The 23,094-nt window shown below is 34.9% G+C and overlaps 3 protein-coding genes across 4 annotated transcripts; 1 reads left to right on the forward strand and 2 right to left on the reverse strand.

Annotated features, from left to right (window-relative positions):
• The first annotated feature begins 1,729 nt into the window (after positions 1–1,729).
• Positions 1,730–2,587, forward strand: LOC133851031 (wall-associated receptor kinase-like 20). Its single transcript, XM_062287322.1, has one exon. The coding sequence runs from the start codon at positions 1,760–1,762 to the stop codon at positions 2,408–2,410; it is 651 nt and encodes a 216-aa protein (XP_062143306.1). The 5' UTR covers positions 1,730–1,759; the 3' UTR covers positions 2,411–2,587.
• A 2,008-nt stretch (positions 2,588–4,595) lies between these two features.
• LOC133851972 (probable protein phosphatase 2C 5) lies at positions 4,596–8,488 on the reverse strand. 2 transcript variants are annotated; one of them, XM_062288606.1, is made up of 8 exons: positions 8,230–8,488; positions 7,130–7,383; positions 6,656–6,827; positions 6,343–6,560; positions 6,128–6,235; positions 5,913–6,038; positions 5,561–5,793; positions 4,596–5,117 (listed from the first exon to the last, which is right to left on the reverse strand). In XM_062288606.1, exons 2-8 carry the CDS (start codon positions 7,337–7,339, stop codon positions 4,907–4,909), a joined length of 1,278 nt encoding a protein of 425 aa, XP_062144590.1. In that variant the 5' UTR covers positions 7,340–7,383; positions 8,230–8,488; the 3' UTR covers positions 4,596–4,906. The 2 variants fall into 2 exon arrangements, with proteins under 2 accessions (XP_062144590.1, XP_062144592.1); XM_062288608.1 differs by lacking the exon at positions 8,230–8,488 and having other exon boundaries at positions 6,656–6,894; positions 7,130–7,270.
• A 5,517-nt stretch (positions 8,489–14,005) lies between these two features.
• On the reverse strand, positions 14,006–21,353 carry LOC133852281 (kinesin-like protein KIN-14I). Its single transcript, XM_062289009.1, has 19 exons — positions 20,889–21,353; positions 20,057–20,223; positions 19,818–19,961; positions 19,289–19,558; positions 19,134–19,205; positions 18,750–18,818; positions 18,466–18,543; positions 18,192–18,323; positions 18,027–18,108; positions 17,853–17,948; positions 17,571–17,747; positions 17,382–17,488; positions 17,064–17,244; positions 16,814–16,973; positions 16,357–16,610; positions 16,101–16,264; positions 15,729–15,917; positions 14,589–15,100; positions 14,006–14,345 (listed from the first exon to the last, which is right to left on the reverse strand). Exons 1-19 carry the CDS (start codon positions 21,004–21,006, stop codon positions 14,213–14,215), a joined length of 3,105 nt encoding a protein of 1,034 aa, XP_062144993.1. The 5' UTR covers positions 21,007–21,353; the 3' UTR covers positions 14,006–14,212.
• Positions 21,354–23,094: the final 1,741 nt, after the last annotated feature.

Below are 23,094 nucleotides of genomic sequence, written 5' to 3' on the forward strand. Positions count from 1 at the left end.
TTTATTAGGACAAAATTTTCCTTTAAATTAGATTAGAAGTTTTTTTTTTTTTTTTTTATCAATTCAGTCAATTAAACTAATATATATTTTTAATAGATCGAGCATGTTATCTCATATGTGTTTTTGGCCGCATTTAAGTTTAATAAATTGAGTCAAAATAAATTTTTTTCAACTCAATTGAGTGAAAAACTTGGTTGTAAACATTCACTTTGAAAGTTCAACTAACATGGGAACATGGCCACATCTAAGCATTAATGGCCAAATAAGCTAGGTCAATAACTTAATATAATATTAACCCTTACTCTCTAGTCTCTTCAATGGCCAAAGGATATTGACCTTCCCTGTAATTATTATATATATTGGAGACCACTTTAGGAAATGGGAGCCTTTCATTGGCACGTGGCACCCAAAGATTCTATAATTAAACATTATGTATTGGAGACCACTTTAGGAGATGGGGAGCCTTTCATTGGGCACGTGGCACCCAAAAATTCTAAACAAGGAAAGTGGGATTGGTGTCTCAATTTATTTTAAATCCCATGAGACGGCTACGTCATGGCTTAGCTTACCATCTCCACAATAACGGTGGGGGAATGATTGACCAGGTTTCTTAGCACCCTTTTTTTTTAATGAGTACTTATCACCCTTTTAATTTGCATAAGTTTTGATGATCAAGACTTAACAAGTTACAAGTTAAGTTTGCATCTTATATCCTGCCCAAAAATCATAATATCTCAGTACAAGTTGTTAGGATTTTAGCGTTACTCTATTCGGTAATCAAAACAAGTGTCGCAAGTCTTTAAACACTTGAGTCTTTTTGGTGAATGTAATCTGAAGTTTTGCAAGTTTTAAACTGCCATTGTCAAACTCATCGTGACGGAATTGGTTTAGTGAGCTACTAAGAGCATCGATCGTCAGCACGCTGTCTTGACGAGAGTAACCGGTCCAGAAGAGCCACCAATAGTCTCATTAGCTAGGTCGTCATCAACACGTCAGCTCGAGTATGGGGTTGATACAGAGATCGTATCTCCGTTTCAATTACAATTCCTCTCGGGGCCGACTGAAGCCTAGGAAAAGAAAGAAAAAATGAAAAGTTATATTAATTGCACCCTTAATACAGTTACTAAACTTATAGTTTCTCATGAACTTAAAACTAGCATATTGACTAAGTTTGTTCATTAAAATAACTTTTACAACAAAGTAAATTTCATTTTACGCTAAATTATATGTACATAAAAAAAGAATTATATGTAGCTCAACACAAAATATGACATATGTTAAAATTAAATGTGTGTTAACAGAGATAGATTTTGCAAGTCATTTGAAAAAAAAAAATTATATACTTAAATATAAAAATGTCCCACCTAAATTTGTCACCGCCTCAAAATCTATAAATTAAGCCACGCCGGCCTTATCCTTCTTATAATTTGAACCATATTTCCTCTCTTTGCCCATAATCATGCATATATAGAGCTACCTACTAATTATTTTATGATCTCTATGAGTGGGAGTTCAATGTTATTCCTTAATCTTTCCAATAAAGCTGAAACACCGGCCGGGCACGCCTCTTGCCATTCATAGGTGACAACGCACTATAAATCCTTGCACTTTGATGGGCTTTCCAAATTTATGGGTTCCCGTACATTTTAATAAATCTTATTACACTCCAATGGTCCCAGCTACTTCTCTTCTGTGATTTCCTATAAATAGACACTTTTCTCTCTGCATTTCTTGCTTCCATATATATATATATATATATATGTGTGTGTGTATAGTACTCCCAACAATGGACACTTTACTGAGGATGTTTCTTGTGCTCGTTTTACTTTCCCACGTGTCAGCATACAAAGTTTGCCCAAAATGTGGTAGCATTGAAGTTCCATACCCTCTAAGCACCGATGACAACTGTGGAGACTCTATGTACAGAGTCTATTGCAACAATGGCGTTCTTGAGTTCTTGTCGGGAGGAGGGTTTTACTACAAGATCCTAAGCATTAACCCAACTGCTTATAAGCTTGTCATAAGCCCGCCGCCAATACAGAAAGACACGTGTTATTCTGCTGATTACACTACTTCGGAGGGATTAAGGCTGGACGACAACTTGCCCTTCAACATATCTACTCATAACACTGTCATGCTGCTGAACTGCTCGAATAACCTTCTCAGGTCGCCTCTGAACTGTTCTTCGAGCAGCTTTTGCCGGCTGTTTGAGGACAAGGTGGAGGAGGCGAGTGGGTGTAGGAATACCCTTTGCTGCCATTACTTGAAGGACTCTGCCATGACTTCGCATATGATTAGGGTCAGGGCCGGAGGGTGCAGTGCTTATACCTCTGTGGTGGATCTGAAGCTTGGAGCTTCTATGGATTCTTGGAACTATGGCATTGAGCTTCAATGGGTGCCCCCCCAATAACAAACTTGGAATGAAAAACGTACGTACGTAGTTGCCAAGCCACAAGGTCTGCTAGTTTTGTAGGTTTTTGCAAATCTTCGGTGTTTGATGTGTTGCTCGTTTGTGTACACGTTGCTTGTTTCCACTTGCTCGGCATGTATTCCTCAATTTTCATGTATTTTTAATTCTAATGTTATTATTATGCATTAAATGTTTTGTGTGCTAAATCACTCCTAATCCACCCCGTAATTATTGGCTTTTAACTGCTAAACACAAGTTTTTTTTTTAAATAATAATAATTAAACTCAAGGCCTCTAGCGAAAAAATTATTAGAGATCTTATGTCCAAAAATAAACTACTTAAATTGCAAGATTAGGAAAGAACTTTAGCTATTTTTTCACTGAAAACAATCTTGACCATTTATTTTTACACACTAGGATCTCGAGTGATTTTTTCAAAGAAATGGCGAACATCAAGGCCGGCTATTCTCTTTAACTCTCATCCTCAAGTTACCGTGATGTCAATATTTACAAAGCTTAATCACATAGCCAAAAGGGTTTTTTTTTTTTTTTTTTTTTTGAGCTTTCTAATTATTTAATTATCACTTCTAATAACCCCGCTTGACCAGTACTGGGCCACAATTGTCAACAAGCCCAATAATTCTTCACGAACATGAGGTGGGCCATCGTTGGGCCATCTGGATATTACGACGATTCGGCCTAAGATATGTAAGGTCTGCAACCAATTCCCATACATATCCAAGACATTCAAGAGAAGGTCTGTATGTTAAAAAGAAGTGCTCCCAATCATTGCTATTTGACTAATTTTATGTGGGTTTTTTTTTTTTTTTTTTTTTTTTTTTTTTTTTTTTTTCCTGGCAGCACATGATGATGTCTCAATAGTAGCTAACATGGAAAATCCAATTTCCACAACAGCTAAAAAGAAAAGGGAATCTTTATAAAATGTACTTGGACTTATTGTCAAGAGGTTCATGCAGCTTCTACAAATTGAGCCCTACAAACTTTTGACAAAAGATGGCAGACTATCGCATGCTTTACTTTTGTTATTTTTTGACTTTTTTTTTCAATTCATTCTTTATGGAGACATCCTTGTGAATAACATGTTTTTCTGCTTTCCTCTATTAACCTTTCAACTTGTCATTTAGACTCCTCCCTCATCTCTTAATCCAAGGGTAAGCCAAGAACTATCCATCTTCGGCTGTAATATTCTTATTTTATGCATGCCTCATAACATCTATACTACTAGAATAAACCTCAAACCCAAAAGTCCTGATTTGCTTTTTAGTAATATTCATCTGCACCCCCATTTATTGGCTAACGTGACGAATATTAAGTTAAAATAATGCTACTATGCACACTCAATTATCGGCTGACTTAACATGTATTAAGTTAAAGTAATGCCACTCTTCACACTTATTTTACATTAACATTGACTGACATAAAGTGTTTTAAATGATTACTCATATTAATCACTTCAAAAAAAAAAAAAGTTACTTACAATACGTCACGTCAACCGGTATGAAATAGAAATGATAAATGAGTAAAGAATACCATTGCTCTTTAATTTGCTTTCCTTTTATTTTTGTTTTTTTTGTTTTGTTTTTTTTTTTTTTTGAAGTGTCAAGTATGAAAAGCTACTTAAAAACACACCAAATCAGCAAGTGTAAAAAGAGTAACATTACACTATGCTGATTACTAGAAGATATGCTCAACTGGAAATGGCGTGAGTGGGACACCTAGAACAAATATTAACCATGTATTATCATCATAAGAGAATAAAACAACCAGGAACTTGTACTGTGCTTCCAATTGATGCTGTTTGACAAATGATAAGCAGGAACAGCTGTGCACCAAGTCAGTCCTGGTTTATAAAGGACAGCCAATATTTGTCAACACCTTACTCTGTATAATGCGTGTAGCATTCTCAATAAAATATCATGAGAAATGTTAGGGGTACCAAATCTTTTACCAATAGATTAGTATCAAGATGATGTGGAGTTTTTTCATTGGAAATGATCAAAACAATTAATAAAAAAAATTGCTACAAGTTCTAATAAATAAGCTCCACATTATCTTGGTAATAATCTCTTAGTAAAATATTCGGTACCTCTAGCATTTCTTAAATATCATTGCGAAATCAAATTTAAAGTAAAAACACATCTGCCATAACAACAAGAAGAAAACGCTGCGGCAACATAACTTATCATTACGCAATCTTTGTTTTACTTACAAATTCAAGCTGTTAGTAATCAAACTATCACAAACATATCTAATAGATAGCATGTCCGTCCTCTGTCAGTCAGTCCAACAGCTGAGCACAAACAGACTTGACACAAACTTTTCATAATCTCCAAAACACCTACTCTCTGTATCTCTACCTCATCTCTTACACACATCTATAACAACAATTTCGAATAGGAAAACCAAGCATGCTCACACTGCCAGAGAAAAAATATATATCAACATTTACTAATTTACCAGATAAATTACAATGAGGTCACTGTGGGTCTGCTCGCCTTTTTCCTTCCATGGCATCTTTCTTCTTCCAACAATTAGTGCAGAGGAAGGGGCCTTCCCATGGTTTTGATGCTGGTGAGAAGAAAGGCCCTGAATTTACTGATAATCCATCACCAGGGGGTTGATCCACTTGGCAGACTGCACACCGGACAAGCCCAGACCTCGCACTCAGAGGAAAATCCTTACCCAGCCTGCATTTCCATTGAAACGAAGAGGAACTAAGGACTACACCAAGATGACAGAACCTAAGAACCCCCTTTTTATTTATTTTAAACATGCAGCCGCATCATTATAAAGTCAAGGATAATAAAACCTATGTTATCGAACAATAGGAAGAAGTAATTTGGCCTTGATTTGACTAATGATGACTATTAAGCCATGTGCTTAGTAGCCATACATCCAACTGTGGGAGGAAATTGCATGTAACCATTTATTCAACAGGTTCTGGATTCAAGTATATATATATATATATATATATATATATATATATATATATATATATATATTTGCAGGCGCAGCAGGAGAATCCAATAAGATGGCTCAATATCCTGCTCTATGGACTGTCGTAAATGAGTTCTATAACCATGACGGTAGCATAGTTTAGTGATGTTAAATTAGGAACACTAATAAATACCTTTCTGCGAGCATTGCAGAACCCTCTTCAAACAACTCCTCCACGACCCCAACAGTCGAACGCTTGCTTGGTGATTTGTTCATAGAATTCTGATATTTCTTCCCAAACACTAGTGAACTGAACATGTTCTGTTTCTTCCTTGGTGTTAGCGGTAAAACAGGATGGTCACATGGGATAATGTCGACAACAAGGCAGGTTGTATCATCCTTCAGGCCCCTTGACCTCAGAGCCTCCTAAATAATGGAACATTTTTTTTTAGAAGTAACAATGGCACAAATAAGCATTAAGCCACACAAAGTTAAATTTAAGTATCATCTTGGACTTGAAAGAAGAATTCAGTTCTAGACACCACCTTCACAACAAGCTTTGCAGCAAGCTCTGCAGGTAAACCTCGACAAGACTTGGCAGCCATATCAGAAGATAAAGCATCCCAGATACCATCAGAAGCAATTATAAGTCTTCCTCCAGCATTTGAAAGCTAAACAACCAGAAAAAGGTTTTTCAACATCAGAATGCATTACCAAATATGCAAATAAAACCATCACCAATAAGACATAACGAGCTCACTTTCACTTGCTTAACATGAGGTACTGGGACGATGAATTCTCCAACATCTGTGTCACCAATTGACCTAGAAAGGCATAATCCACCAGGCCAGCAGCGGAGGGGGCCAACCTATGAACCATATACAGATTGCCAGTAAGATAGGAGAATGACATATAATGCATAAGAGCTTCTTGCTTCTGCGAGTAGCATGCTGAACATATATAATCAAATTATACCTCATTTCCCCCAAATACGTTGAGCCTTCCTACTTCACCCCCACTAGCAGTGACACGCTCTCTCTCTTCTGCATTCTCTTCCAGCCTGTGATCAACGGTCAAGAGAGAAACCACACCGCCTTGGGTGTCCAATATGCATCGCGAATCACCAACAGATGCAACAGTGATAGTCCAACCATCGATCACAACAAATGTAACTGTCGTCCCAGAAGTCTCTCCTGTCATTAAATATCCAAATGTAAAATATATGAACCCAAAAGAAAAGGCCAAAAATAAAAAACATATAAATGTAATAACAAAATGGGGTGCTCACCTTTCTGCTGAAATTCTATATCAGTTTTCACAAAACCTGCAACTAGCGCCCGGGGAAGGGTTTGAAGCCACTCATCCCTATTGATTCCTTGAGGAATCGCACTTAAAACATTAGCCAATAAATTCTCCTTTGCAAAGATAGCAGCTGATATACCATTATGCCCATCAAAAATCTGCCAAGTAAGAATTCCAGTGGGTATTATAACCATTAGGGAGTTATAGTGATGCTCCACTTGGTCGCTGAGAAAAGGAAGGAAAAGATAAGAAACAAAATTTTTTCAAAGTTGAATTGAAATTTCCCACTGTTGAGACTTGAAAACCAAGAACTCTATTCAACAGAACCAACTTCAACCAGAAACTCGGTTTTGAAATTCACATAATCTTTTCTCAGTTTTTCTTAGTAACCAGATGGGCGGTATTTAATTATTGCTTAGAGTTCATGAGTTTATATATGTATACGGAAAGGAAATAATACCGCAAAAACAGAAAATGATGTCGACAGATTCCCAGGAACCCACTGGCAATCAGGTTTTATTAGGAAGTAATCCTCTCCTTTCTTTGCCAAAGCTGCCTGTCCATACTTCACGAAAGGTTTCTCAACCTTCTCGTTCCTAAGCTCACGACCAATCAGAGTCGCGAGCGGAACAAGAGGAGGCCTCATCCTCGACACTTCAACTTGGCTCATCTTAGTCTACGTTTCAGCATTTCCAAGACCCCAATGCCAAAAACCTAATCATCAAAATCAATGATTTAGGTTGTATTCCGCAACTTCATCACTTAGATCATAAACAGGCATAAAAATATGCACGTACCTCAACCCAATTATCTAAAACTTCCATGCACAAAAGTTAATACCATATTATTTTAAATTACGCACCAAATAAAACTACAACTTGCCATTTAATAAAAAATTTCTCACATAATTTCTCATATCCAAACAAAAAATACAAAGCAGGCAATTATTCCGTACAAATCTAAATATCCTAAAGTACCATTTCAGTAATCAGAAAAATACATTACACTAGACGGTAAACAGAAATCGAAATAACCCTCAAAATGTACAAAAGAAGCTCTGATGCTACCAAATCTATGGGCCAATGGCATTTCTTACCTTCATACAAAACACCAACCAGTCAAACACAATCACCCGAACCCCACATTCCAATCCCCAAAAGAAAAAAAGAAAAAAAAAAAACGCCCCACTTAAAACACACAAATCTCCACCAACTGATCTGATTTCTTCCCATAGCAACTCAGTACAAATAGTCAGTTCCATGCCTAAGCAATAAACCTAATGCAAATCAAATAATACCAAAATGCGCCAAAAAAAAAAAAAAAAAAACAACAAAACTAGCTCATATCAAAAACCTAATCCAACAAGACCAACCCATTCAATCTATTTCACACAGTTTCACTCAACTAATTCACATACAACTAACTACCAAAAATCTCCACCAACCGATCTCAATCTTTTCGTTCTTTCCCCACATTGAGCTAAATTCGAACTAAAAGTGGCAATAATAGTTTAAAAAATGTGAAAATTACAAGAAACAAAATTAAAAGCCATAAACTCACAGTTTTAGCTGTAGATCAGGCCGAGAGGATCGGACATTGAACAGAGCCGCGAGCCCTTCTACAAGGCCTGCATTTCTGGACCTCGATCAGGTGCTCAAAAACCCTGAAAAACTTTGTGTGCGCGTGAGAGAGAGAGAGGCTCACAGGGTTTTCTGTGATTTGATTGGAAGAGAAATCTCTAGAGAGAGAGAGAGAGAGAGAGAGAGAGAGAGAGTGTGTGTGAGGAGGGTGAGTGTTTTTCTTAGAGAGAGAGAACGCGGAAAAGGCGATGATTTTTTGGACGAAGTTCTGTTTGATAATGACATTTATGTCCTAATCTTCGTTGTAAACGGAGGAAAGCTCAGATGATAGGTGAAATGACGGAAAGGTCCTTCGGCGGTGGTTTTGTCTTGGCATTTTTATCTATTTTCCTATATATATATATATATAAACCTACAATTAACCTATAATTCATTTACAATTTGTTAACACATGTTACTCTATAATCGAAAGGTGTTAAAAATATCTTTAGTAAATTACCAGTAAATTATAAAAGAACTGTAAAAGAGTTGTGACTCTTTTTTCTTTTTTCTTTTTTTTTTTTGAAGGGAAAGAGTTGTGACTCTTGGGCTTAAGTTAAGACTTGTTTTTGTGGAAAATTTAGTCTGTGTGCTTTTTTTTATGGTGTTGGTTGGTGAAATTTCATTGAATTTGAGTTTAATTTAATCATTTTTTAAAAAAATTAAAAATTAAAAATGAAGTGTACAAGTAAAAGATTTAATAGCGAATTGAAAATACATGGCATTTATCATATTACTTATTAAATAATTAATTTTTTTTTATCAATATTGTGGGTTTATATGAACTGGCCAAGTAAATCTATATATATATATATATATAAAATGATTGTAAAAAGTGTAGTACTTGAGTGTAGTAACGAAGGGTCATTTTTTATATGATGTTGACTTATAATAATTAATAAATCAAAATGGCGGTCCATAAGGAGGACAACCTCTCCACTTGTTAGTTGGCAAAAATTAGGTGGATTAAGACAGCATATTATAATTTGGTGGATTAGGACAAACAGATTGGTAAACAACCTTAGACTATCCATGCCAACTATTCTTGTCCTTTTTCTTAACTTTCTTCTTAACCAAGATTTAGAGAGAGAGAGAGAGAGAGAGAGAGATGTGGCAAATGGAACTAATGGGTCATGCAACCAGCTCTAATGGGACATGTTTTCTGATTTATTTTTTGAAAATATTGTCCGGGATACCAAATTTGGTACTAATAGATAGATACTTAGAGTTTATTTATTTTGTACCCGTAACATTTTTTCTTGATTAATTATTTTTATTATGTCTAATGAATAAGCTTCATATTATTTTGATACCCATTGGAAACTACTTTTTGCTTCCTTATTCAAATAATATCCATAGAAATTTTCGTTATCATTTAAATATTATTTAAATTAAATAGTAGGGGAAACAGAGAGGAAAATAATAATTTAAATATCGTTTTAAATAAACGTTAAAGGAAAGAAAAAGTATTTTTATATTAAAATAATGTTAAGGGAACTACTTTTACTTCTTTAAATTTAGGGTATAACTTTTGGTTTCCTTTATTTTTAAGAACAACAAAAAAATCTGTTTCAATGAATTTTTTAAAGAATTTTTCTTATATTTAGGGAATGAAATAAATTTTAAAGAAACTACTACTAGCGCTCTATTGTATTTGCATCTCAAGCGAAATTACAAATAAATTTGAGTTATTGCCACATCAAAAATACTTTTTAAAAAATAATAAAATTAAAATTAAAATAAATAATAATAATAATAATAATACCGCCTAAAACATGTGCACGTACTTATTTTTGGGAATATAAATTATATGCAAAATTAAATTGGGTCAACTGTATATCATCCTCATGACTCATGACTCATGAGGGGTATAAATCTATTTGAAAAACAAATGATAAAAGAATCTAATATTGGATTTGGTTAAAATATAAAGGTTGCTGCAAATTGGGGAATACTCTTATTGAACAAATAGAAAACTTACAAAAAAAAAGAAGAAAAAAAAGTCAGAACAATTAGTGGCAACAAGGTTGTATATTTGTTTGTTTTGCTTGTCTTTTACTTTTTTATAAATAATTGCAATGATTAGGCAGCAAGTCAATTGTCCCATGTATATACTTGTACATTGAGTTGACGTTTTTTATTTTCATCTTTCCTGATTTTTTTTTTCCTGGATATTTTATTATTTTCCTCAGTTTCCTGAATTGTTGTTGATGACTTGTACGATTTCTTTTTTTATGAATGATGACTTGCATGATTTATAATCAATGTTTATTTCTATCCCTAGTAACTAATTTCTTACTTCTTTCCCTAATATTTGAGAGCCCCATTCCATTTTATTTAATTTAAGTAATAACTTCGTAAAAGGATACTGAAATATTGATCGTTTTTTTTAAAAATAGTATTAAATTTTTAAACGTTTCAAATTAGGGTATTCAAGTTTCCAAACGTCTCAATGAAGGGTAATCCATTAGTATTTGCTATTAAATTCTGTCAAATTTTTCAAAATACCACTTTTTTTTTAGAAAAAAAAAAATTGCTATGATTTAGATGTTGGTTAGAATTTAATGGAATTTACAAAAATACCCATACCTGAATTTTTGAAAAATTTTATAAATTTTTTTAAAAAATTTAACACAGGAATATTTTAAAATTTTTGATAGGATTTAACAGCAAATCCTAATGGATTACCCTTATTGAGACATTTGAAAACTTGGATATCCTAATTTGAGACTTTTGAAAATTTAGTACCATATTTTCAAAATAGTCGATACTTCGATACCCTTTTATGAAGTTGTCCTTTTTAATTTAAGTGATGATTTTTAAACAAAATCGCTTAAAGTGTTCTATTTGAGAATAAGTTTAAAAATTAACATTTTCGAATAGTAAGTGTTCTATTTAAAAATGAATTTAAAAAATTTCATTTTCAAATCGTAAGTGAATTGATACATTATTAAAAACGTACAATTTCAAAAATTAAACACGGTCTTACATAATGTTTAATTATATTTTTATTAACTGTTTTTTAAATTGCTATATTTTTTAAATCCTGCGTTTTGACCAACCTATAAAAAGTAGAGAAATCCCATTAATTAATTGACATAACTCAAAATATCTTCTTTCTTCTTTTTTTTTAAGAGAGAGAAGATTTTGGGAGTATTGTCACGAAAAACGTAAAAAGCGTTTGCTGACGTGGCCATGTGCTTTTGGGGCCCACTTGACATTTTGCCACTGATTTGAAGGGGGTCCGGACCCAGCTGGAAAGGTTGGTTGTTTCATGCCTACCCAAGTGGATGTCTGTGGGGGCAAAACTCAATTGCTAAAATAAACAGCTGGTGTAGCCAAAGAAGTATACTCTCTATGCCCGTAAAAGACACCTGTCTAAAGGGCAACTTAAGGGGCCTAAACCACCTGACATTTAGCCACTGATTCGAAGGGGTCCGGACCCAGTTGGAAAGGTTGGTTGTTTCATGCCTACCCAAGTGGATGTCTGTGGGGGCAAAACTCAATTGCTAAAATCAACCGCTCCATAAACTGTGCTTTTGGCTGTTCAACTTGCTCTTTCATTAAATATCCTTTTTTGTCTTTTTCTTTCTTTCTTTTTTCTTTTTTTTAAGAATGTGATTCTCTTATTGTTATTTTAATTCTTTAAAAATTAGACATCACACAAGACTAATGCATTGCTCCTAGCCTCCTATCATATCTGAGCTCGGTCCATGATTTCTCTTATTACTAACTGGCTGGCTAGTCATGTCAACTGAAGTGTAAACTTTTGTGCTCATCATGTGGCAAATTGGGCTGCAACCAGACTTTATTGTGGTTGCATTTCCACTTTCTTTTTTATCAAGACCTTCTCCTACTTGTTTTGGATAGGCTTTCTCCTCCACTTTTTTTTTTTTTTAGTTCCTTAATTTTTTTTCCTTGTCTATTGTACTTCAGAAGAAAAAAAACAGCTGGTGTAGCCAAAGAAGTGACTCTCTATGCCCGTAAAAGACACCTGGCAAAGGGGCAACTTAAGGGGCCTAAACTCACAAGCCTGTTTTTTAGTAGCCTGCGCTTAACGTGAGATCTACTTTAATCTTTTGAGCTTTGCCCTTCCTTTGTCCTCCTGCCTCCCATAATTGATACCGAACCATAATAACAAGATTAAAAGCAACAAATCTTGTTTCTAACTTGTGTTTATAAGAACTCTTTTTAATTTTATTTTATTTTTTAACTAATAAACTCAACTCAACCTAACTTTAGTTAAAAAAGGGGGGGGGGGGGTAAAATAAAAAATAAAAATGTAAGACTCATGTGAAACTGCGTACCAACATTTTTTAGCATGTTTATTTTGATATTAAACTTGCATTCTCTATGCTGACATGGAATGCTTTGTATAAATAGAATAAACTTTTTATTTTGTGCAAATGGAATATTTGAGAAAATGATAGTTGATTGTGTGAATTTTGTAAATTCGTACATTGATAAGAAAAATGGTTAATATCTTTATATGACATGGCTACCCTTGGAAAAACAAGTGAAGAGTCTAGAACATGTGCATATTATGTATATTGGGTTGACCCTATGGCCCATGTGTATTTTGAATGTTCTCTACCTTAGACTTGAAGGCTAAAATGACCAGCTCAACTACATACGGACAGTGATCACGCCCTATGGCAACACTAATTATGTGGATTACCCGAAGTCGGACTCGGTTAGATAACTAGTGATAGCTGGTTATTGTACTTCACTGAGGCACTAGTGTTATACCTGAAGTCCCACAAAACGCACAAATATCATCGTAAGAGAGTTATATGTACGGATAGGCCATATGGATGATAGTTATGACATGTGGCATGTGATATTGAATTTTATATTATAATGCATCAACGTGATTTTTCGCCTCATTTACTTGTCATAAACCATGTTGCATGATGTTGTATGTAATTTGTCATATTTTTATAAAAGCTTGAGTTCACTGCATATTGACATGATTCACACGTGTTTAATTCGCTAAGTCGTGGACTTACGCTTTTATCTTTTCTACATGTAAACATCTTTGTTTTACAGTCGATTAGCCTTTAGAAGATGGTTCATGGGGCCCTGTGCAGGGAAATTTAATGGATGACTTGGATAGGTTAGTCTTTGTGGCCAAGACGGAAATGATGGACTGTATGCAGGCTGATGAGTAGGAAGAAGGCTTTTCCTTTCTTACACCTGATGTGTAATATCTGGAGATCCAGATTTGGTGATCGATCCATGATTGAAATACTTGATGTTATCCTTTTATCGTTAAGTTATGTTACAATGCTTTTAGTATCTTGCTCTGATTCATTATCATGTGACTTAGTCTGTGGCTATCTTGTGGAGGAAAAAAAAAAAAAAAAAACAACGATGTATATCCCGCTGCTTTGTTTTCTAATTAAGGGATCTATGTAACTCTTCAGGTTATTTACTTGTTAAATAAGCTCGAGGTTACAGTGATACTTCAAGTTAATTGCCAGTTAAATAATTTCAGGGAATAACACAAATAAAGTTGGCGAATAGGCATCAGTATCATTGTACAACATCACGAAGAAATAAAAAATAAAAAACGCGAAATGAAAGTCAAGATGCAAATACTCCATTTTTCTCACTTCGCACATTTTTCTTTCTTCCTTTTATTTTTATGTAACACTTGAAACCAATAAAGAAGAAAGTAAGAAAGAAAGAAAGACTCAATATCAACACAAAACACATGAAAATCGGCATGGTGGGATGCCATAATATCATGATCACCACCAGAGAAACTCAGGCAACTGGAACTATGGCCACTTCAATATAAAAGACCCCTCTCTCTCTCTCTCTCTCTCTCTCTCCAACTACATAATAAATACAAAAAAAAAAATAATAATAATAAAAAAGAATCATATAGCAACTTCTTCAATACCCCATTAATAATATTCTCACTTAGGATTCCCACTTTTCCGCTTTCCATCAGCTGGAGTGGCCTGCCTTCCAGGCTTGTGCAAAGGTTGACTAACCCCATTGGGTGGTTTGATCCGTGATGGAGAAGGATACAGTGATGGAATTGCAGACCTGGTGGTTACAAACACATAATTCAAAAGATATTTTTTGTTTAGAAAAGATCAAATGGAACTTACGTAATTAATGGCAAGCCTTGAGAGCAACTAGTGTAACTTTTCTAGCAGGTAAAGGGAAAAATTATTGCATTCCACAATGAAGTGCAAAGAAAATTTCTAAACATATAGAAGAGGAAGTAGACCACCAGCACTACTGCTCAAGAACATAGAAAAATATAAAAGCTAGAAGACAGGTTACCTTGATTCCAGGCTCTTTGCTACTGGCTTCAGATTTGTTTTCTTTGCTTTTGATCCCAAACCACTGGGAATGTTGGTACCTTTAGGAAGATTCAGTTGCCAAAGCATGTCTGGTTCTGAGGAATCGCTAGTTGCAGCCTCATGCTCATCAGAGTCATCGGTGGCCGTTTCATACCGACCGCTAATTAAATCATAATCCGGGTTCTCTTTTTTGTTCGCTGTTAGTTCTGGGTGTATTTTTGTAGGAACTCGGAGAAAACTCTGACCAAACATTTCAGGCAATTGTCTCTTGTCAACTTCCCAATGTCCCATCGGATTTTCATATCTACTTGCAGTGTCATGTTTTTTCACCATGATCTTATCAACCCAATCACCAGAAAGCGAGTCCTTGTCATCCTCCTTTCTATTCAGTCCAGGACTTCCAATAGGTAGCCAGGGAGGTGAATTCATCATCAACATATCTTGGAGATCTAAGCTACGCCTTTTTGGCTTTAGTTCAGAGTGATTCAGAGCCTGCAAGCCAATATAAGACAGTGAATCATGTTTTAAAAGGTGTTAAAGTAAAATATGAGATTACATTGGATTTTAGGCACCACACTACAGTAAAGTTTGTTGTAGAAATGAGTCAACTTTGTGCCTTATCATCACGTTCGAGATGAGTTTATTTCACTGATGTACTTAAATCACTTTCAGGTTTCAACAAATAATGTCGTTTTAAATCTGGCCTCATCATCTTCTGGCCAAGTGCAATTGATGGAGCATGGTAAGCCGATCTTCCTCATGAATATATTCTAAAATGACTCCATATTTCCTTGGATTTAAGTCCCTTTATTTTTCGTGATGGCTTAGTTCTGCCTCAACTGGTATAGAATATAAAACAAAACATTTTCATCTTGAAATGATAAGCTGATCAGTCTAGCCTTTCAACTTTTTCTTGTCTTGTTGGTTTATCACTAGAGACAGACAATGTAACAGTACAAATGACAAAAAGCAATGGGCTCGTCCGATTTGCAATAGATTCAATCCAGACTTTGATGCATGTGGCAAGCATAAGATGAAAATATGGTGCTCAGATAAAGTTCGTAAATAGCTAAGCTAATGTGAAATCATGGCCTACCAATTATGATACCCTGGTTAATACCTCAAAGTTACCAACATCCTCCATTGGTTGCCTACGACCCCCTGGGAGATCAACACTTCTCCAACTGGGATGGGAAGGAGAAGAACCGCATGACTTAATTTTCATTCTTTCTGGGCTGCTAGATGGAACATGTTGAGGCCTCTCTGTTTCCCCCTCCTTCCTTGCCAAGGCTGCTTTAAGGCTAGCAATCTAAAAAGAGAATGTAAACAAGAAACCTTTATTTTTCTACACAATTATTGAAGCATAAAAGACATACAAGTGAGTCAAAGCTTTGCAAATTTATTATGCAGATAAAAAGGATAAAGATAAAACTAACAGGCAGCCTCAACATGCATCTCAAAGAAAAACAAACAGCAACACGAAGTGTAAAACCTGTTCTTTAAGCTCTTTCACATCGGCGCCATCTTTGTTAACCCGAGCAGCACCAAGCTCAACGGTGGAAACCCTTTCGGCAAATTTGAGGGTACTAATTGTTTCTCCAACAGCATCAGGCTCGGGACTAATGTGAACAAACATGAGTGTCTTCGCTTGCCCTCCTGATGGATTCAAGGACCAACAACTTAGCAACAGGGAAGATTCTAGTGGAAGAATGGAAGAGAATAATATCTGAGGACAATGAGAACTTTACCAAGTGAATCTTGGAGCAGCTGTGTGAGTTTGCTGTTCCTGTAAGGAACATGTGAATTCTTTTGTGCAAGAGAGGAAATAACATCTCCTAAAGCAGAAAGAGATTTGTTAATATGTTGTGCCTCCTTTAATCTATCTCCCGTCACTTCAGATTTGTCAACCCTTTCGCTCCCTGCCAGGTCAACCAGATGCATACAGCCACGAAGAATAGATCCAGATGTCAGGTCTCTTCCTTGAACATGAACTGTAAGGCAGCTGGAAATGGATTGCATATAGAAGTAAGTATCCATTTATGCATACAATAGGACTATAATCAAGTTCTCAAAATCACAAAATATTAAATAACTAAATGTTATATTATAGATTTCAATTCGCATAGGATATAATAATTAAGAGGAAAATTTTGAAAAGAAAAAAAATGCTCTACTATAAAAGTTATTAGACAAAATTAGCCATACCTGTGAGAACGACTACTCCGATCATTCATGGCTGTAGCACCCACTGCACGATTCCTATGCCCAATATTCATCAAATTTATAACATCAGATGTTGATGATACAGGTACCAGGTTTGCTTCAGGTACATTGATTCCATTTTGAGAACTGTTACGAATTTCTAATGTACTTGGGAGTCAAGAAAACATATAGGAGTAAGAGGTACAGAACAATCAATAATAATTTAAAGGAATAAACTAGTGTCATGAAGGATATCTTTTGTTGAGACCATCTGTCACAAGGAGATCCCTAACTTGCTCATTGTAAATTTCAAGCATCTGAACAGAAATATCATAGGAAATAATGTCTTTCCTCTGTTCTGAGAGAAGAAACAGATCACCCAATGCTCTGTAATTTACACCTAGGCCTTCCTCTGTAAGCTCGTTGGGTCCACTCTGGATTGGTAGATGAGACAAATCAATAAAACTAACATAAATGACCAAACATTTTTTGGCAAAAAATAACTCAAAGCCTTATTGTGAAAGAAATTATCAACAGTCTGATTCCAATGATAACATGCTGAATCTCTTACCATAGTATAAGTTTTCCCTGATCCTGTTTGGCCATAAGCAAATATACAAACATTATAACCATCAAGAACGGACCGAATCAGAGGCTGGGTGTCTAAAAATACCTCCTCTGCAAAGAAAGGAAAGCAGCAGTAGATAAGGCAATTTGACAAAAAGGAAAAATTAAGAAGAAAAAAAAAAAAAAGACCAACCTTGGCTTGCAGAAGGACCAAATACTTTGTTAAAAGTGAATGACTTCCGCCCCTCTTTGCTATATTTTGAAGGCGCGATAATCGTAATATTTCCTTCATCTATGTGCCCCACAGCACTCAAACCGTTTGGTTGGCCAGGCAGGAAAGGCCTCACTCGGCAGTATACCCTAATATTTCCTGATCAAACATAATAAACATGACCTTTAGATCTTGTTGAGCAACTGAGAAAAAAATTATTGATTGAAGTCACAAACTTAGAATTGAAACCATTTGAAATGTCACCTTTAAGATCCTGCACTTGATTGTATAACTTGCGGTTCTCTTCAAGAACACTCTTGTGTCTGGAAGCAGCATTAGCTAGACCATGTAGGTGCTTGCCTAATAAGGGAAATTAATGATATCATTCCTACTTCAATAACTTTATAGAACCATAAAAAATTTTATTTGAATGATTACCTAGATTGTTGAATTCCTCCTCGTACTTCATCTGCAAAAACTTCATGCCTGCTTTAGTACTATGAAGAATATGTTTCAGTTCCTACAGAATATCAAAATCAAAGTCACTAATTGCATGAGATTAACAGATTTGCTACCAGCAAGTTTGATACTACTACAATTTACCAGAATATCTCTCTGTTGTTGTTCAACCAACTTATGCTGGTTTGAAAATTGAAGTTTTGATCCCTCGTCAAGATCACACTTCCCATCATAACATTCCTCCTCTTTATCTTGTGTGGCAGGTTTCTCTTTCATCTTAATCATAGTGAAAGAAAAAGGTCACCCATTTGAACTCAATACACAAAAGCAATCATTAATATTATCAACTTGCTTGTGAAAAATATATTCTGAATGCCAGAAGTAAATCACTCTCATTTTAAATGACGAATGTGAATACCTTTATATCACCAGAAGTAGTTTCTGAAAGAGAATTATCAACGTCAGATATTACCATATCTTTCACAGTTGTTTTCATCTGTCAGGTTACCAGAAAAATCAAAGTCAGATACAATAATTGTTATATTTTTTTAGAAAGAAAAAAAAAATCAGATACAATAATGATTCTTCTATAGCAAGAACATGATTTCTAAAAGTGGGAACCTCAAGGCAGAGAGGATCTTTGTCAGAAAAACATCTGAGTATGAGATAGTAATACCGCTATTGGAGAAAACAGATGCTTACCAGTTCATTTTGGCTTGCTAAGCGGCGCTCAAACTCCTCTATGACTTTATTAAGCATAGTTTCCACAATCTGTGACAGGCAAAAAATCAGTTGTTGCTCTCAAATAATGATTAAAAAATAGATATGATCGGTTATAACAATGACTTAGGCCAAACAAGAAGACTACAAGAATGAACGTGTAGCATGTGGATAAATGCTGCACCCAAAGGGTTAGTGTCAACCAACTGGGACAATTTATGGTCTAAAATACATCCATGGTAGGAGTCAGTGATTGTTATAATAACTTCCAAACCCACCTGCTTACTTTGGAGGATCATAAGCAGTCTCTTCAAAATCTATTTATATAAGGAAAATTCATGACAAAGAAAGTGCAAGAACACTTACAATTGGAATTTCTTCTTGCTTTCTATCCAAAAGAACTTCACGGACTAGCATATTTAAGCAACGAGATGGACCCTGTAGATCGGAATACACATAAGATTTTAGGCGTCATGCTACTTTGACAAACAAAAAGTGGAAAAAGAAAAAGAAATACAAACCTCACTAACTGCTTCATTTAGGTCAGGACTGAGATCACTGTGTGAAGATAGATCACTACACAAACTCTCTAGAGACTTCTCACTCGGTGATAAGGTCCTTGAGAAAGAATTCATGAATGGTTCTGAATTTTTCCGTGCAAAGGGTTTCCCACAGGTAGGTGGTTTCAAATTTCCACCAAGTTTCCATGATCCAACCCCACCTCCTTGTTTCCAGTCACTATATGATTTGAGTGCTAGAACACAGTTTACAATCCTTGCAGATTTTCCTCCCTGTAAAGTCAGAAGATTAAAATAATGCAATGTCAGATTGAAAACTCACGCAAATTAATGCATCTATTCTGCACCATATTGGTTCATCATCAACCCAAAAATAATTGTTTTCTAACAAGGATATGCAAGACTGAAGTAACATTATACAGATTTTGCATTTTTTTTTTTCCAGTAAATCAGAGAAATAAAAGAGGAGGGGTATGGATGAAGCCCATTATACAGATTTTCCTATTCATGTTAAATAAACTACAAGACACACCTGTTCCAAATCCGAGGCTTCAAAGGTAGGAAGCCCCAAATCTTCCACAGCTACAAGGAAATTTCTAACATTTTCAAAGTACTGGTAAGCAGATAGCGCTGCCCCATCAGGAATAATTACGGAATCACACGGGCCCTCAACCACCTAAATTAGTCAATAAACTTCATCAAAAACCTACAGACAGATAAACTTACAAGTAAAATTGCTGAAAGGAAAATAAAAACCTTGCTGAACCATACCTTTGGCACAGCAGCGGGCTGAACTTTGTTAAGAACATTGCAAAGGATTATCCCACTTCGCAATCCGAGCCTGAAATCTTCTTCCGAAGGCTCGGCTGGTAAGTCTTTACCCCCAACAACTCCAACCATCTTTCTGAGCCACCCGGCTGCTTCATATCTTCTCAAGGCTGCAAAATGATGTGGCATATCTCAAGCTAAGCGAAGACAAATTTCACCAACTAACATGGAAATGGAAGTTACAGCAGAATTCAATTTTTTATTTTAGTTCTATCTAGAATCATTTCTCAAATTCGTTGGAGCGTAAAGCAATCAAAAGATAAGCTTTCTGGAATTTATGGATTTGAGCTTCCATGCAACCAAAGGCTCGCCTTTTCTTCAAGACAAATTCCAAAAATTATTGGGAATGAGAAATTGCAAGGGAAAGAAAAGAAGGAAAATGAAAAATACTAATCCAATGACAATGATGATAAGGAAAATGAGATTATTGGATATCAAAATTCAGACATTTTATCTAAATTCAAAATATTTTACGTAACATTGCATGAATATGAATATCGTATCACATAATTCATCAAATTTTATAACCAAGCCCCACAGAGTTAATTGCTATCATTACAAATACATTCAAAGCAACCGCACATTACCAAAGTTTCAATTGTCAAAACCCACATATATTAGATTGTCATAAATGTTTTTGCAAAACCCACTGGGCAAATCCAAAAAGAAATCAAGAAATGCTTCCTCTGCTTATCAAAGAAACCAGAACTCCAAATTCAATCAATCTTTTCAGAAAAGTAAATGCAGAAAGAATTTAAGAAATGATTTATCATACAAGATTCCTCGGCCTTTCTTGAAGCCAAGCCCCTATCGCTCAATCGGGTACCATGTTGTTGAAGAACATCTTCAATCATAGCAGCTACAGAGAAAGGCAAAACTTGCTCTGTTTCCATTGTCACATACACACCCGCCAATGAACCCAGAAAAATCTGACGGTTAAAACCAACAGAATTTCAAATTTCAAATCCAAATCATTAATTCACGGACACAAATTCCTCCAAAGCCAGCTTTGGTCCAACAAATTATATTGAAATTAACAAAAAAAAAAATCAGATTATTTGCTTAAATATAAAAGAAAGTTTAATTCGATTGAATTCTCAGGGAATGATAAAACAAAGACTACAGCTTTGAAGAGAATATCAATATAGAGAGAGAGATTCAGGAAAGGGAAGAGTAAGAGAGAGAATGGGTTCGAATTTTCTCGCTCTTTCTCACACTTTCTCTCTGTTTCTCTCTCAGTTTTCTTGCTTTTTTCTCCCCTGTATCTATCTTGGTTTAAAAAAGGTAGACCGAACCTGGTTCCGAGCCTCTCGGTATGGACTCGACGGTTTACATTCTTCCGGGTGAAAATAAATAAAAAAAGAAAAAGAAAAAACTCAATTTTTATATTTTCTTAAAAACAATTATTTAAATTTTCTTTCAATTAAATTATGTCTGTACTCTGTAGCCAGGTATATTTTTGCTTTTCAACAAATCTTAATTTATTATTTATTTTTTGGTAAAATAGAGGGCTAAATTAGTTACTTCATTTTCAATTTTGATTGGGTTTTGGCTAAATGAATTGGAAGCTTCCATTTGACGAGTTTGTTCATTTCAACGAAATTTTAGAAATGGGCTCCGACTAAATTCTTCTTTTGTAAAAAATTTATTATTTCCTTCCACGTCATCCATTTTACAATCTAAAAATAAATAGGGGGCACATTATTGAATTCCACCACTTTAAAATCAAGTCTTGTATCAATTTGGTGAATTTTTGTTTATTGCTAAAAGAAAAGAAAATAAAAAATCACATATTTGAGATGGTTTATTATGTTCTTAATAGACCACGTGAGAATCGCATGAGAAAAAAATTACTCCGAATAGACTGAATTGAAAAAAATTACTCTAACCTAATTTAAAAGAAAATTGTCCTGAATACAAGAAAACAAGCGTATATTTGGCTCAATTTACTTGCAAACCCTAAACTTTCTTTTCTCTATCATAGCTTGGGAGAGAGATCTAATCGACAGTTTTTTGGGCTATTTGATGTCATAATCCTTTTATGGAGTTTGTGACCTTTCTTATGCAAGATTTCTTGAAGGTGGTTGCTGAATTGTGTTTCTTGATTTTCTATCACCTAATGGGTACATAGCCTATGATCAGTGACAAAGCTAGAAGCTTTTATGGACAGAGGCAAGGGATAAAAAAATTTGTTAGTAGGAGTCAATAGGCTAATTTTTTTTTTTTTTTTTTACCCTATAATTTTTATTTTTTTTTTCTGAATTTGGGAGGGAGGGGGGGCATGGCCTATACCGCCCACCTAAATCCGTCAATGTTGTGATGGATACGTAGTTTTAGACCTTACTTTTTTTTTCTCTCTCTCTCTCTCTTTTTTTTTTTATTCATTTTAGACCTTACTTGTGTAGTTGTGTTGTGTAGACATTGTCTGAGGAAGACTTTTTTACTTTTTTTTTTTTTTTTTTGTAATTAGACTTTAGTTATTTATTTTGGTATCATTTAGTATTGTATTATACTTTAGATTTAACTTAACTTAGGTTGCTTTCAGCCTTACTTGTGTAGACATTGCTTAGTCCCTTTCACATATGAAAGATTACCAAGGTGGATTCAGGATTCCTATCCAATCTCTGAATCAAATGCCCTTTTTTCATTAGAAAAATAAATAAATAAAAACTTTTCTTTCCTAATTATATTCAAGGAGAAAGGTATAGGAAATTATATATCATGGGATCGATTCTGGTGCCTTTAGAATGATGGATGATTTGTGTAAACAATGGCTGCGCTTCCCCATCTAGCTGTTTCTTTGTCGATACCTTAATGATAGGATAGCATTAATTCTTCCAATAATATATGAATAAATTCCAAATCCCTTTGCTTATTTGTAAAGGCTACATGCGATGCAACCATGATTAGGAAACTCAACCTCAGAAAACCAAATAAATACAAATACTTTAAAGGTTTACATAATCATTACCACCAACGTA

The sequence above is a fragment of the Alnus glutinosa genome, chromosome 12 (assembly GCF_958979055.1).
Source record: "Alnus glutinosa chromosome 12, dhAlnGlut1.1, whole genome shotgun sequence".
In the NCBI taxonomy this organism is placed as follows: domain Eukaryota; kingdom Viridiplantae; phylum Streptophyta; class Magnoliopsida; order Fagales; family Betulaceae; genus Alnus; species Alnus glutinosa.

Bases quoted from the DNA above. Each gene is read 5' to 3' on its own strand.
- LOC133851972 (XM_062288606.1), bottom strand. From the start codon at position 7,339: ATGAGCCAAGTTGAAGTGTCGAGGATGAGGCCTCCTCTTGTTCCGCTC. The intron at 6,828-7,129 runs GTATTATTTCCT...CTTACTTGGCAG, and splicing joins CATCATTTTCTGTTTTTGCG to ATTTTTGATGGGCATAATGG. The intron at 6,039-6,127 runs GTGAGCTCGTTA...CTGGTTGTTTAG, and splicing joins CTCATGTTAAGCAAGTGAAA to CTTTCAAATGCTGGAGGAAG.
- LOC133851031 (XM_062287322.1), top strand. From the start codon at position 1,760: ATGTGTGTGTGTATAGTACTCCCAACAATGGACACTTTACTGAGGATG.
- LOC133852281 (XM_062289009.1), bottom strand. From the start codon at position 21,006: ATGGAAACAGAGCAAGTTTTGCCTTTCTCTGTAGCTGCTATGATTGAA. The intron at 17,245-17,381 runs GTAAGAGATTCA...CTACCAATCCAG, and splicing joins CAGGGAAAACTTATACTATG to AGTGGACCCAACGAGCTTAC. The intron at 15,101-15,728 runs GTATTAACCAGG...ATTGGCTTGCAG, and splicing joins AGGATGTTGGTAACTTTGAG to GCTCTGAATCACTCTGAACT.